This window comes from Erinaceus europaeus, chromosome 13, assembly GCF_950295315.1.
Source record: "Erinaceus europaeus chromosome 13, mEriEur2.1, whole genome shotgun sequence".
NCBI lineage: Eukaryota > Metazoa > Chordata > Mammalia > Eulipotyphla > Erinaceidae > Erinaceus > Erinaceus europaeus.
Window position 1 is genome coordinate 26,523,968 of NC_080174.1, and position 15,899 is coordinate 26,539,866.

A 15,899-nucleotide genomic window follows, 5' to 3' on the forward strand; every position below is an offset into this window, starting at 1 on the left:
TTACTTAAGATGAGAATAGATAATGAACGCAAAGTAAGGACACAGAAGTTTCTGCTACAGAATAAGAATAAAGGTGACAATTTGGTTATGCTTAGATTGGCCTTATATTATAAAAACTACCATATCATATGAGGAAAAGGATGTACTGGTTTATAATGCTCATCAAATGGTCTCCTGATATAAGTTAATTCATAGTCTTTTCTGTATCAATAGGCATGTATTTAGGAGTCTTAAAATATAGTACAGCTTAAGGTTGAGAAATTTCAAACAACTCTTGGGATAGTGATTCTTACATTCTCACTTTTTATATATGTAGAAAAGGAAGGGAGTTAAGTCTAAGATACGAAAATTCAAGAAAATATAATATCTGTAACTTTGTAAAGAAAACACAAAGCCATCTGATAAGGTCATTTTCTTTTTAATTGTTTTTTAAATTAGTGATTTAATAATCATTATTGACAAGACTGTGGTATAAGAGGGGTACAGTTCCTACCACCAGAGTTCCACATCCTACCTTCTCCATTGGAAGTTTCCCTATTCTTTATCCATCGAGGAATATGGACCAAAGGTCAGTAAGATCATTTTCTAAAAATTCACTGACATGAATTTATCAACTTTCCGGAAGCAATTCTTTTTTTTTTTTTTTTAATTTTTTAAATTATAAAATAAAATTCCTGAAGCAATTCGTAGTGGAACTGAGACAATGAAAAAAATACTAGTAAAAAGAGAAAAGAAAAAAGAAAAATTGAAGAAAAGCAGGAACTTTTTGAAAAAACATATTCCAAACAAATACAGCAGAGGGGCTTTGGGACCCTGAGGCATGATGGTAGTAAAGGTCTTAAATAGGAGAGAGTTTTACAGATATCTATCATGGGGAAATCACAGCCACATCTTACTGACGTACAGTAAACCATTAAGCATCCAAAATGGAAAAAAAAAAATCTAACACATCCTATACTCCAAAGGAAAAAAATAACAGAATTCTTCTATCTGCTATGAAAGGCTTTCATGCTCATATCCCCCAAACTCTCCAAAATAATAACCAAATTAGTATAGGAATCAATTTGTTAAAGTTCTATATGGACAGCACTGTAATAACACCATGGATTAAGCAAACAAATGAAAATTTCCTGTTGTCTTTGTTCAACTATTATTCTACTCACTGCACTGAATTTTGTCTGCTTAGTTATCTTTCTCCACCACTGGATGCTAAGTTATTTTAAAGGGTGGGAACTCATTTCATTGTTTAGATTCCTAGCACTTTACATAACACCTAGTATTTCATTAGCACCAAAATACAGTTCCAGATTATTTATTTATGTATCTATTTGTTTCCAGGGTTATTGCTGGGGCTAAGTGCCTGCACTAGGAACCCACTGCTCCTGGAGGCTATTTTTTCCCTTTTTGTTGCCCTTGATGTTTATCACTGTTGTGATTATTATTGTTGTTATTGCTGTCGTTGTTGCTGGATAGGACTGAAATGGGAGGGGGTAGACAGAAAGGGGGAGAGATAAATGGACACCTGTAGACCTGCTTCACCGCCTGTGAAGCGACCTGCAGGTGGGGGAGCTGGGGGCTCGAACTGGGATCCTTACGCCGGTCCTTGCACTTTGCTCCATGTGTGCTTAACCTACTGTGCCACCACCCGCCCCTCCCCAGCTTATTTAATTACTAAATGAGAATACATGTGTGTACTCTGAATAAAAAGATAACTTAAAGACTTAAACACTTGTTGTATGCTTAACAACAAACACTATTTTGAGTGAACTGAATTGTCAGGACGTGTGACCTCTTCCTTCCCTGTGGACTTGTCATGATTTCATCATTTTAAAAATAGACTTGAGACTCTGATGTGAATTTCCCGGTGTTTAGAGCCTATGATAGCTTTACATTCCAGCTAACCATGATGCAAACACAGAAAGATAAAAACATATTGGCTTCTCTCTTACATAACCCATAAAAATTTTACCTGCTTGGTCTGCTGATTTCTACCCTAATATTAATTTCCCTTAATAAAATGTCAAAATCTTTTATTTATTTATTTATTTATTTATTTATTTGCCTCCAGGGTTACCACTGGGGCGTGGTGCCTGCACTATGAATCCACTGCTCCTGGAGGCCATTTTTTCTATTTTTTGGATAGGATAGAGAGAAATTGAGAGGGGAGGGGAAGACCGAGAGGGAGAAAGATAGCTACCTGCAGACCTGCTTCACCACTTGTGAAGCAATCCCTCTGCTGGTGGAGAGCTGGGGGCTCGAATCGGGGATCACTGCATAAGCTCTTATGCTTCATACTATGTGGCTTAACTCGGTGGGCCACCACCGGCCCACATCACAATTATTTTAAACGAGACATTTACTAATGACTCATACTTAAATAACTACAGCTAAAGAAATCTAGTACACAGTAAATGATATTAGAAAAAATAAGGCACAAATATCTTTTGGAAATGAAATGATTGACCCACTTAGGTAGGTAGATTTAGGCCTACCCTAAATTCTGTAAAATGTTACAATTATATCTGTGAGTTTAGTGATGAACATAGTAAATGCCAAGGTTTACTTCCAAGATGCCTATAGCAAGCTGAGGAAAGAGAACATTTTGTTATTTTTATTCATAATAATACAATTTGGTTATAAATAACAGGTAGAAAAAAGCCCACAGTTTAAAAAAAACTAATCTTTCATATATATACATATATACATATATATATATGCATATATTTCGTGTTTGTGTGTGTGTGTGTGTACCAGGGCCTTCTGTACATTCCACTATTCTTGTGTTGACTTTTCTTTCTTTTTATTTTAGATATATTTTGAAATAGACACTTAGAAACAGGGAGACAAGGAGAGAGAGATCACAACACCAGAGCTTCCTATGGTACTGTGGTTCTCTCATGTGGTGTCAGAGCACAAACCCATGCCTTATGCATGGCAAGGCACATGGAACAAGGGAACTATCTCTGATTGCTTAGATAATTTTAATTGTAATACATTTATCTTGGGATTCTTACACCTTCAATACTTAGTAAACCCACATAGAAGACAGGAGCAATTTCTTTCTTATATTTTGTGGAATCACAGAAACAGACAAGATTATCAGTAGAGAAAGGCATGAAGTGAAAAGGCATACATTTTTTTTTTTGGCAACAGGCATTTGAAAACACTTTATTATATACATTCACTCCATCTACTCCACTTAGAACTTAGTTTTATACTGCTACTGAAAGAGAAAGAAAAAAAAAAACTCTAACTAATTTTCTTTAAAAATTGTCTATTGGAACCTCTGCCATATTCTATGGAAAAAAACGCTCACTAAATAAATGAAAGGGATGCTTGATTTTGAAAATCTAAAAGAACTTTTATAAACATTTTTATAAGCTTTTACAAGTTACAAGATTGTGAATCTCACTCCAAGTAGACCAAAATAAAGTAAAATTACTTATGCCAGTCACCTTAGGAGACTAAAAAAAAAAATAAGTACAATGAAGAAATTGATAGAAATCAGCTTCAAATATACTAAATATCCAATGTGGGATTTTCAGAGTGTTTGATTTGCATTTCTAGTAATAACTAGATGCAAAAGTCCTTTAATAACAGTACTCACCCTTCACTTAATATCCCAGGTAAGCACAAATATACAAAGAAGAAAAGAGTTAACTACAATAGTTTATTGATTTTAAAAATATGGAGGAAAAGACACAGTTCAAATGTGCTTTTAGAAAATTCAGAAAAGAAACATGACAAGCTTAAAATAATTTTAAAGGACAGACAGGAATTATGATCAGCAAAGGTAACTTAAAACTGAAAATCACACTTTAATTCACTGTTGTTCAACACCCAAATTGTCCACAGCAGTTTTCTAAAACTATTGATAGTTTGCAGCAGCCACAAGGGGGCAAGTTTAGTTTTGAAGTCAGGGTGAATAAAATCCCCTCTAGAAGGTGGCTTTTCCTGTGACTGACTATAGAACATTTTTGCTTTATTTTTATCAGGTTGGTTACAGAGAGTTCAAGGAGGGTTGAATGTATATGTTACAGTGCACAAGGACCCAGGTTCAAACTCCTGGTCCCCACCTGTAGGGGAAAAGCTTTTCAAGTGGTAAAGCAGTGTTGCAGGTGTCTCTCTCCCTCTTTAGATTTCTCTGGATTTCTGGCTGTCTCTATCTAATAAATAAATAATGGCAATTAAAAGTAAGAAAAGAGTTCAAGGATGCGTGTGAAATTGTGTTTGCTTTATCTCATGTCCAATAATAATTGACTTAATTTTTAATGTGGGCAGCCATTTTCTTATGTATTATGAATCCCTGCTAAGAGCAATTGTATAAATTGCTTTCAACAGAAACACAAACTACTAATTTTCAGGATTAGCCTGTATAGAACACCTATACAGAAGTTCATACTATTCTAAGTTAAGGGGAAACATGGGGCTTTTCAGGGTACCCAAGGAATTACAGTAAAGCATGCCCTAAAATTGTAGATGCATAAGCTGTAGTGTGGTAAATCTCATCCATATAGAGAAAGATTCTAGTAGTTTTCATCTCATTTAGAAAATACAACTAATGCGTACTTGTTTCCAGGTTTCTTTCCTTCTAATGTATTTAGATGTTGTTCAAGGGTCTCCATAAGACTGCTGGGAGCCTATAATAAGAAAGTAAGAATAAATGTCTGCATTGCATTTTTAAAAATAAATACACTGGAACATCACTATAACTTTGTATGGTGGAGGTTTGTGGGTGGATCCCAGTAAATACGTGTGATTACTTCATTCTGGATCCTTTTGTCATTTAAATATTTTAATTACACAGAATCTTAAGCCATCTCATGTATGCTTAACTCCACTGTATAACAAACAGTGTGGTTTCAGTGTACAGATCACAATATTTTAAAGACTCTTATTTATATGCATAAACTTTGCTAAGTCAAATTTATCATATTCTTATTAAGACCAGAGTGAAAAACAGAGCAGGCATTTGGATTTAAGTCATAAATATGAGTACTTAAATACAAATTTACAGAAATGTGAAAATACAGTAATGTCAGATGGATAAATGTTTGACTGACATATTAGCAAACATTGCTAATAAAAAGAAGGTAAGTGAGAATTGTGGGGAAAAGAAAACAGTTTCAGATAACTAATAAAATTAAGGGTTATATTGAGTTATTTAATAAAATAATGTAAAACAGATATATATAATCACCTTAGCAAAAATAATAGACTGATCTGTACTGACAGATTTATATATTTCAATTGGTTTATTAAAATGTGTCTGCAAGTTTACTTTTCAATAATATCTTAAGCAGCATAAAGTGATGGAGAAGGAGAAAAACAGAATCATGCAAAAATTCCACCTTATCTATTCCTCAAGCATTTGAAATTTAATTTCATCCTTCAAGAGTAATTTTAACCCACACCAAGTATCAGCAGCAGCATAGGCATTCAAAGAAAGAGCATCTCAAGAATGAGATATAGGGTGGGAAGATAGCACATTGGTTTGCAAACTTTGATGCCTGAGGCTTCAAAGTCCCTGGCATCACCAGAAGCCACAGCTGAATAGTAATCTGGTTAAAAAAAAAGAGACATATATAAATACATTTATAGATACATTTACTTCTACAATTGTTCCTTAAATTAATGTAAAATTATTTAAGTATTTTATGCTATTTGCCTAAAAGCTAATAAAAGAATTTTATGTAGCTGTGCTGTAGAATGCAACTTTAATAGTATATTTCTTGTTATTTAATTTTTAAAGTTCAGAATATTTCACATTTGCTTTCATTTTATAATGCTTAAGACTGTATTAGTAATTATGTGATTATAAATGTAAATTACTATGTGAACACAGAGGTTAAAATTACTAAATGAAAAAAAATATTAATTTGATTAGAGTGATGAAAATATGGTAGAAAGGGAGAATTATATAAAAAAACTGCAGACTACCCAGTAAAATAAAATGATTACCATAGGATATAATAAGTTTAGAAATTTGTGTAGACTAAAAAAGTTAACACAGGTATAGGTGCATTTAGCGAAGTCCAGTAAGTTTTAAATAGTATGCCTCTAAACTTTATAAAATACATATTTATGTAACAAAGTAATTTTTCTTTTACATAAGTCTTTATAGTTTTATAAAGGCATGCCTGTTAAATAGACAACATACATTATAACCTTAAGAAGAAGAAAAATATCTTCACAATTTTTAGACAAATTCACAAAATTTATAACTTCAAAACTATCATATTAATTGTCATGATAATGGAATCTAGAAAATAGGGACAAAAAACTTAAAATGCTGGCGTTTCTATTTTTTTTTTACCAGGATTTCAGCAAAGGAAAATATGTATCAATAGAACTTTTGTCCACTCAGAGGACATAGGTCCTTTAAACATTAAATGCACTGTAAATAAAATGTGAGTCTGAGAGGAAAAAAAACACACAGGGATTGTTTTCAAAAATGTTTTTGTGGGGTCAGGTGATTGTACACATGGTTGACTGTACATGTGCACACAGTTCAAGCCCCTGTACCCAACTGCAGGCAGGAAGCTTCATGAGCGGTGAAGCAGTGATGCAGGTCTCTCTCTGTCTGTCTCTCATCTCTCTAAATTGCTCTGTATCTCTTTAAATACATCTTTTAAAAAATACTCTTTGTGTGGTCTGGGATGAGGCACAGTGGATAAAGCACTGGATACTCAACCATGAGGTCCTGAGTTCAATCCCTGGCAACACACATACCAGAGTGATGTCTGGTTCTTTCTCTCTCTTTCTCATTAATAAGTAAATAAATTCTAAAAAAAACTACTTTTTGTAATCATAAAAAGCAATAAAAAATGGGATTAAGAAAGCATTTTTTTTAGTGCAGTCTTATAGCAAAACAAAAACAAACAAAAAATCTACAAGACAGTAGGGCAGTATTTAAAAAGAGACTTTTCTTTACGAGTAGTTTTCAGATCAACCAGAATTCCTGACATCAAAACCTAAGTTTTTTTTCCTAACTGGAGATGTTTTACATTTGGTATGCATACACATACAGCTATAAGGAAATAATATTTTGAAAATCCTTTTCTTGGAACAAATTCATGGCTACCTAGCTGAGAGTTCAGGATCAAAAAGGAAGCAGCTTTTTTTTTTTTTTTTTTTACCAGAGCACTACTCATCTCTGGTTTATGGTGGTGCAGGGGATTGAACCTGGTACTTTGGAGCCTCAGGCATGAGAATCTCTTTGCATAACCATTATACTATCTACCCCTGCTCAGGAAGCAGCTTTTTTACAATTCAGATTCTCTGGACTGTAAAGCATCATAAAGACAAATGGAGGACCTGGAGAGATAGCATAATGGCTATGCAAAAGACTAGCATGCTGGAGGTACCAAAGGTCCCAGGTTGGATCTATAAACCAGATCTGAACAGTGTTCTGGTTAAAAATGATAATAATAAAGAAAAAAAAAGAAGAAAGAAAATGAGACTATGTGTGGAGGAAAATATTTCAGTTCTGATGTAATATATGCATCCTGGCCTAAACAATTGTTGAACATTGAAATACTGTTATTCATAAATCACTTTAAGTTCAGTTTTGATGATATGAGACGCACAATTTATTTATATGTTTCATATGCATAATTTAAAAATGGTTACAGACTGCCACACTAGCATCTACTGAGCATTTTACAACCTAAAGGAAATGCATTAATTTCTCCTGCTCCATCTTGCTGCTAGAGGAATTCTAATCCTTTTGTAGTTATCCCATTCTCATTCCCAGTCAATAAGTAGCCCTTCATCTCCACTTTCATGTTGGATATTTTTGTTCATTGCAGAGGTGGTACAGAGAGGCTGACAGAGCAGAAGCCAAGATCAGAAATCTTAAATTGAATCTATCTCCAAAGTAATCTAGGTACAACTAAAGTACAAACACTGGAACAACTCACGTTCCAGTTTGGGCATGACCAAACTATCATGGTAATTCAATTATAGTTTTTCATTATACCTGTTCAAGAAACTCTAATAAGGATTAAGGAGGTTTTTTTCTTTTTTTTTTCCAGTTCTGTTGCTCTTAATTCCAACAGAGATCACACTCAGGTTATTTATTTAAAATTTTCAGGATCATACATTACTCCTATATTGCGATCCAAATTTACACTGGAGATATGAGCTTTAGAGTTATTTTTTTTCTTTTTAAAAAATATTTATTTATTTATTCTCTTTTGTTGCCCTTGTTTTATTGTTGTTGATGTCATCATTGTTGGATAGGACAGAGGAAAATGGAGAGAGGAGGGGAAGACAGAGGGGGAGAGATAGACACCTGCTGACCTGCTTCACCACTTGTGAAGCGACTTCCCTGCAGGTGGGAACCGGGGGATCGAACAGGGATCCTTACAATGGTCCTTGTGTTTTGCGCCATGTGTGCTTAACCTGCTGCAGTACCGCCGAACTCCCCAGGAGGTATTTTTTTTTAAATGAAAGTTAATATGAAATGTATTTGGCTTTTAAGGTTATAATAAAAGCAAAAGAATGATCACAGATTCTAATGTATCTCTACCACAAATTATTTCTACTAAAGGCAAGGCATGATATGACCTTAAGAATGGGGGTCTCTATCTCTCTAATTATGACATACACAATGACATATGTCTCTGTGTACTTACTTAAATAATAGTAAAAATTATAAAAAGTATTATAGTATTATTATAAATTAAACTTAAGTATATGAATTTCTTCAATGATAGACTATAGTCTTCTAATTATATATCAAGATATTTAAGTATTCTTTTAAACCTTTCCTTGAATTCAAACTCTTCCCAAACTAAGAGAAAAACGAAGAACTATTTTCTACTTAACTGCCAGCCTAACAACATCTAGCTTTTCTCTTAGTCACTAGTGTATGTGTTCTATAGAGTAGAAACAAAACTTATTATTTACCATTCCAAAAGTGACTAATTGAAAAACATTGTAATATCCTACCTCTTTAGGTTAACTTGCATTGTTTGGTTTATTTTACAAAACTACAATGCAAATGATTATTACAATTAATTAATTAAAAATGAAAGCACACTAATTTTTCTTTTGCTTTAAAAAATTTTTTTTTAAATATTTACTTTCCCTTTTGTTGCCCTTGTTTTTTAACATTGTTGTGGTTATTGATGTTGTTGGTGGATAGGACAGAAAGAAATGGAGAAAGGAGGGAAGACAGAGGTGAGGAGAGAAAGACTGACACCTGCAGACCTGCTTCACCTCCTGTGAAGTGACTCCCCTGCATGTGGGGAGTCGGGGACTCAAACCGGGATCTTTATGACAGTCGTTGCGTTTTGCATCACGTGTGCTTAACCCGCTGTGCCACCACTTTTTTATTATAGTATTTTTATAATACTATATTATATTATAGTATTTTTATTTATATATATATTTTATTATAGTATTACACAATTCTTAAATCTGTATCTATAGGTTTTTGTTTTGTTTTTTTACAAATACTCTGTGTACACTTCTGACCATATCCAAGATGAAACCAATCTCACTTTTGAGTATGATACTTATATATATATAAAAAAAACTTCTTGTAGTAGCAAAAATATTTTATATTAACATTCTGTGTACTAAAAGGAGCTATGTCTTAATACAACAAAAATGCAATGCCATCATGACCTAATCAATTCTGCGAGTTTTCTTAATGAAGAGTTCTTGGAATTTAATTGACATTCTAATAATATAAATACAGAGATGATCACTTTGGGATTCTAGAATTTTGAATAAAAATTTAAGGGTAGCATTTAATACACAGAAACCTTTAAGAGATCACTCAGTATGTAAACTATTATATATATATATATATATATATATATATATATATATATATATAAAATTTTGTCTATTTCCTGGGAGAAATAGACTGATCTGATTACTGCTCTTTAATTTTTTTGCCTACAGGGTTATCACTGGGGATCGGTGTCTGCACTACTAATCCAAAGCTTCTGGAGGCCATTTTTATCATTTTGTTGTCCTTCTTGTTAGTGTTGTTGTTGTTGGATAGGACAGAGAGAACTCAAGAGAGGAGGGGCAGACAGAGAGGGGGAGAGAAAGACACCTGCAGACCTACTTCACCACTTGTGAAGCGACCACCCTATAGGTGGGGAGCAGGGGGCTGGAACCAGGATTCTTGAGCCGGTCCTGGCGCTCAGTGCCACATGCACTTATCCCACTGCGCTACCACCAAGCCCCCTCATGCCTCAAGTTCTATACTCACTATTGTGTTAGCCACTAAACAACTGCTATTAAAAAGTGGACAATATATTACAATGATTTTTGTTATTTACAAGGACAGAACACCCATAATATATTCATTACTGATATATAAGTTTACTACTATATTCTCTATCATCTGTCTCTACATAAAAGTCATATTTGGGATAGAATTTTAGCATAACAGAGTGATGAGCTGATTAAATAAAAACAGCATCCTCAATTTGGATACAATTCATAGAATAATTAGAATCATTCTGTACATGTGAGTAACCATTGCTTTATATTCTGCGTGTCCTACTCTGTACCCTCTTGAATGATAAAAGGACTGAAAAACAAGCCCAGGTTTGTCAGATGGCCTCCAGAAAAATTACATATCTACTACTTCTACTTTTTTAATTGCTTGATTTTTTTATATGTGGATATTCCTCTGTGTTGTAGGGGAAACTGATAAAGTGGAAGTATGTTGTCAAACTTCTAGTTACTTGCACCCCTTCTTTATACCCAGGACATATTGAAAAGTAGAATGAGAAGGGTGAACAGTTCAAGTCTTTTGTTGCCATTGACACTTTTAAAAGATGAAACACTTTAAAGGTATTATTCAAAGCTTTCTTTTGATTCAAGCTCAAGAGTGAAAGGTGAGCTCAATGAGAAAATTCAGTTGGAACTATGGCATATGTATATGGAAATCTCTATATTACCTCCAGAAATATGTCCAATAGCTAGATAAAGTAAATAAATATATAAAAGTAAGCCAGAATAATTTCCAAGAAAGCTTTAGGTTGCAGCTCAAAATGTATAAATGCTCATAAGATTATGTTTGAGGCAAGATTATTTGTGGCAGACTATGGATTAATAGTTTCATGCATATTAAAATTTTCACTCAAAAATCATTTACCTGTGTGAGGTCAGGAATGTCACCTTTATCAATACCAACTTGCTGTGGATTAAAAAGACAAAATGAAAGTATTTAGTGGAATTTTAAAGAATAATTTGTTTATACTTACTAACTTGACTATCCACAAAATTAGTCAGGACCTCCACTTAATCCTTATATAAAACAAGTATATATCAATCTCACTTTGAACATATGGTAAATGTATCAAATGTACAAAATTTTGTCTGACCAGGAGTATGGATCAACCTGTCAATGCCCACGTTCAGCGGGAAAGCAATTACAGACCTTCCACCTTCTGCACCCCATAAGGACCCTGGGTCCATACTCCCAGAGGGATAAAGAATGAGGAAGCTATCAGGGAAGGGGATGGGATATGAACTTCTGGTGGTGGGAACTGTGTGAAGTTGTTGCCCTCTTATCCTATGGTTTTTGTCAGTGTTTCATTTTTATAAATAAAAATTAAAATAAAAACAAGAAAATTTTGCCTGAACCTTAAAAAATACTTAAGAGAAGTGTGAAAATCTAACGGTTTCCTCCACAGTTGATAACAGTCAAAACTCTAAAAGAAATGCTTATACTAAATTTAAACTGTGTCTATGGCCATACCACCCTGAACATGCCAGATCTTGTCTAAATTTAAACTGCTAATTATTCTGAGAATGTCCTCTGGAAAGAAAATGTTCAGTCTTACTAACTTGTTTGGGGTGTAGTTTCCATCATGTCTGGAGGAGAACAATTTTGTTGGGCTTCTACATATCTTTACAGAGTTTCTTTACACGTATCCAACGATATATGAAACACAGAGGTACACATTTATTTCTCCCATTCTTATATAATAACAGTGTGCTTTATACATAAAACTCATTTATTTATTATTTATTTTTAAACCTTTTTTATAAAAAAGATTTTATTTATTAATGAGAAAGTAGGAGGAGAGAGAAAGAACCAGACATCACTTCGGTATATGTGCTGCCAGGGATTGAACTCAGGACCTCACGCTTGAGAGTCCAACGCTTTATCCACTGCGCCACCTCCCGAACCACTGAAACTCATTTATTCATTTAAAATATATCTTAGAATTCTATCTATATGAATACATTGTCTCCCCAGTTTCAAAACAGCTGCAGAGAACTTGTCCTGTAATCTAATTTACAAATTAATCACCTATTAATGGCCATTAGAAGGTGCTCTCAATGTCTTATGATTGCAACCAGTGCGGTACGCACCATGTTGCACTTGTGTAAGTACAGGATACAGCTGTAAAAAGTGTATTACTAGGTAAAAACAAAAATGAATTTTAAATTTTGGCCACTTGGATATGGGAGGGTTGTGGGGTCATACAGCAAGAGAGAGAACACAACTGTGCGTGTATACAAGAATACAGTAGCAATGGTGAATTAGTACCAGTCTATGTGGATAGTTATATTACCCTACCAACTTTTGTAAGTTTGAAAATTAGGAAACATATAAATCATAATTTTAATTCTCCCCCATAATGGATGAGATTGAGGCTCAGAGAAACAAAGCAGGTTAAACCACGGTGTATGTACCTGTCTGTCTGTCTCTGTAAAATAAAGTATTTTGATTGTACAGATGGAAATGTAGGAGAAAATACAAGAAGTGTAATTCTGAGTCATAACGAAGACAAGAAGGCAAACTGAAAGCTGGAAAATCCACTGATGTGTCAAATAGCGAGCATTTTCCTTTGCCTTTCAATGACTAAAGCCTAAGTTTGAGACAATATTTTTTGTTGTTACTGAGTAATGTTTTGTGCATTACAGAATGTCAGCAGCATCCTTGGTCTGCATGCTAGGTCGCCTTTACTAGTTCTGACAGCCAATAATGTCTCTAGAAACTGTCTTCAAAGGAATGGGGAAGAAAACCACCTGCTGTGGAGAAACACTGGTGTAGAGAACACAGACCCTTATCCCTTTAGAGCAATTCAGGCTGGAGAATCTTCTAGAAGTAAAGATTTTACCTACCAATGACTTAATTCCAGTTTTAGGGAAAACATGGATGCTTCCCTAGACTCATTTATATTATTATAGATCACTGAAGTTATAAACTAAGCCTAATTCAGTTATTTATAGATCCGTAAAATCTTTAGGCAATCTCTTTAAAACACTGAATAGAAAAGATAGTAAACAGACTTGGGGTCTGAATCGACCTGCCAAAGCCTATGCTCAGTGGAGAAGCAGTAACAGAGGCCAGAATTCCCACCTTCTGCTCCCCATAAGGAATTCTCGTCGATATCTCCAGAGTGGGAGAAATCTTACGGGAAGAAGACAAGAGGGCTCTGAACTCCAATTCCATCAGGAGAGAAGAGGAAAAAGGAAGGGCATTCAGAAGCAGCAATAGGTTTAGGTGTGATTTAGAAGGGAAGAGAAGGTAGGGCCATAGGAGAAAAACCAGGCATATATATATAATATACATGATATATTATGTAAACAATACATTATATTTATATATAATATAAAATACATATAACACATAATATAAATAAATGTAATTTATTTATATTTCTGTAAGTATAAGTAAATATATTTATAGAAATAGTCAACCATTATCTGTGACCTTGGGAGAACTACAGCACTTTCCAATGGAGGGAGTGGGGGGAGGAGAACAGAACTCCGGTGGTGGGAATAGTGTAGAATTATACCCCTGTTGTCTCATAAATCTGTAAATCAATATTAAATCACTAATAAAAAAACACAGAGGTAAGGTCAATTTTAAAATAGTATTACAGATCCTTAATATTGGAATCATTTTGTGATGAGTATCTATTAAATGAATAATTCTATGAGAGACACAAATTAGAAATTCTTCCTTAACATAATTACTTTTTATTGCCCTGAACATTTGAACTATAAAGTAACTTTAGGATTGAGCTGAAGGGTGACTGTTACAGAAGTATTATCACATTCTGTCTGGAAATATTCTGGGAGATATAACTCCTACAACTTGTTATCTACCTAACTTGACTATAAACTTAAGGCATGTATGCAGCAATGATTGCTATCGATAAAAATATTTTACAAAGTTTCAGTGTCTGCTTTAGGGACCTTCAGTATAAGAATTCAAAACATGTGTAGCTTTTTTATATATTATTATTATTTTTTATTTAAGAAAGGAGACATTAACAAAACCATAGAATAAGAGAGGTACAATTCCGCACAATTCCCATAACCCGATCTCCATATCCCATCCCCTCCCCTGATAGCCTTCCCATTCTCTATCTCTCTGGGAGTATGGACCCAGGGTCATTGTGGGTTGCAGAAGGTAGAAGGTCTGGCTTCTGTAATTGCTTCCCCGCTGAACATGGGCGTTGACTGGTCGATCCATACTCCCAGTCTGCCTCTCTCTTTCCCTAGTAGGGTGGGGCTCTGAGGAGCTTTCTGTACTAAAACCAATTCCTCTGGAAATGTTAAATATTTCCATAGAGATAGTTTAGTAACTCCACATTTCTTGAGAGCTTGTTTGGAGGTTCTAGCAGGGGAGCACAGCTACTTGTATAGGTCTGTCTATTCTCTCTATTTGGGGAAGGCTGTCCTCTTTGACCAAGTGCACAGCTTCTGGAGGGACACACATGGAGCAATGAGGGATGAAGGGGAAACCCGACTAGACAGACATCACAGCCAGATCGCCCTCACATCCTCCACATTTCTTTTAATGTAATGGACAAGTTATTTTTATGCAGTAGACTACCTACGTGTGTGTGTGTGTCTGTGTGTGTGTGTGTGTGTGTGTGTGTGTGTGTGTGTTGCTTAAAGACAGGGAGAATTTTATTTTATTTTTAGTTGATTTAACAAGAAAGCACTATTCTGGTCCTATGGGGTACTGTGGATCTAATTAGAGGTCTCAGGCTTGCAAAGCATATGCTCCTCCCCTCCGATGTAGAGCTGTAGTTAAAAAAAGACATTCTGGAAAGCTGCTCAAATTTTTTGAGCTAATGGTACTAACTATAGGATAGCTACTGAATATGAATCCATATAGACACAACCACATTAGCACGGTCTAACTGAGAAGAAACTTTGCACATTTGTTGAAAAAATATCTGCGTATAACAATCATAGTGATACTGATCAGCATTAGAATTGAAACAATTAGCACTTAAGCTGTTCACAATGTCATTTAAATGTGAAATAAGCACACTTGGTGTGATTAGTCTGCTTATATGTCTATTTTATTGAAAAATAAAGTTTGTAAATCAGAATAACTATAAAAAGTCTTGGTCATGGGGGCCAGGTGGTTGGGCGCACATGTTACAGTGCGCAAGGACCCAGGTTCGAGCCCTGGTCCCCACCTGCAGTGGGTAAGTTTCATGAGTGGTGAAGCAGGGCTGCAGGTGTCTCTCTCCTCTATTTCCCCTTTCCCTCTAAATTTCTGGCTGCCTCTATCCAATAAATAAATAAAGATAATAAAAAACAAACAAACAAACAAACAAACAAGTCTTGGTCATATGTTCAAATGACACTAAAATATTACTCAGTTCTTTAAAGACACGCCCTCAAAATGTCATCTTATTTTTGTATCTCATCTCAACAGCCTAAACTGAGCTTGTGCTGACATGAAGTTATCAGTAGGTAAAGATTTTTTACAAAATAAAACTTTACAAAAACTGAATTGATAAATAAGTAACCCCTTTGATGAAATTTTGCTTCCAGCCTTATTATGCTGATAAGAGAAAGTTATACCCAAGATGGTCACTTATCCACTTCCTATGAAGCTGACATACAATAACAAATGGAAGAAGTAGGTGGCATATACACCA

At 34.6% G+C, this 15,899-nt stretch overlaps 1 protein-coding gene across 8 annotated transcripts in view; it reads right to left on the bottom strand.

Moving 5' to 3' along the window:
- SNAP91 (synaptosome associated protein 91) overlaps positions 1 to 15,899 on the bottom strand; it is a 151,523-nt gene that overhangs the window by 59,554 nt on the left and 76,070 nt on the right. For all 8 annotated transcript variants that reach the window (XM_060205448.1, XM_060205445.1, XM_060205451.1 and 5 more), the window contains exons 9-10: positions 11,129 to 11,170; positions 4,570 to 4,640 (exon numbers count right to left, since the gene is read on the bottom strand). In XM_060205448.1, the coding sequence (XP_060061431.1) occupies positions 4,570 to 4,640; positions 11,129 to 11,170 (113 nt within the window). The remainder of the gene's footprint in view (positions 1 to 4,569; positions 4,641 to 11,128; positions 11,171 to 15,899) is intronic.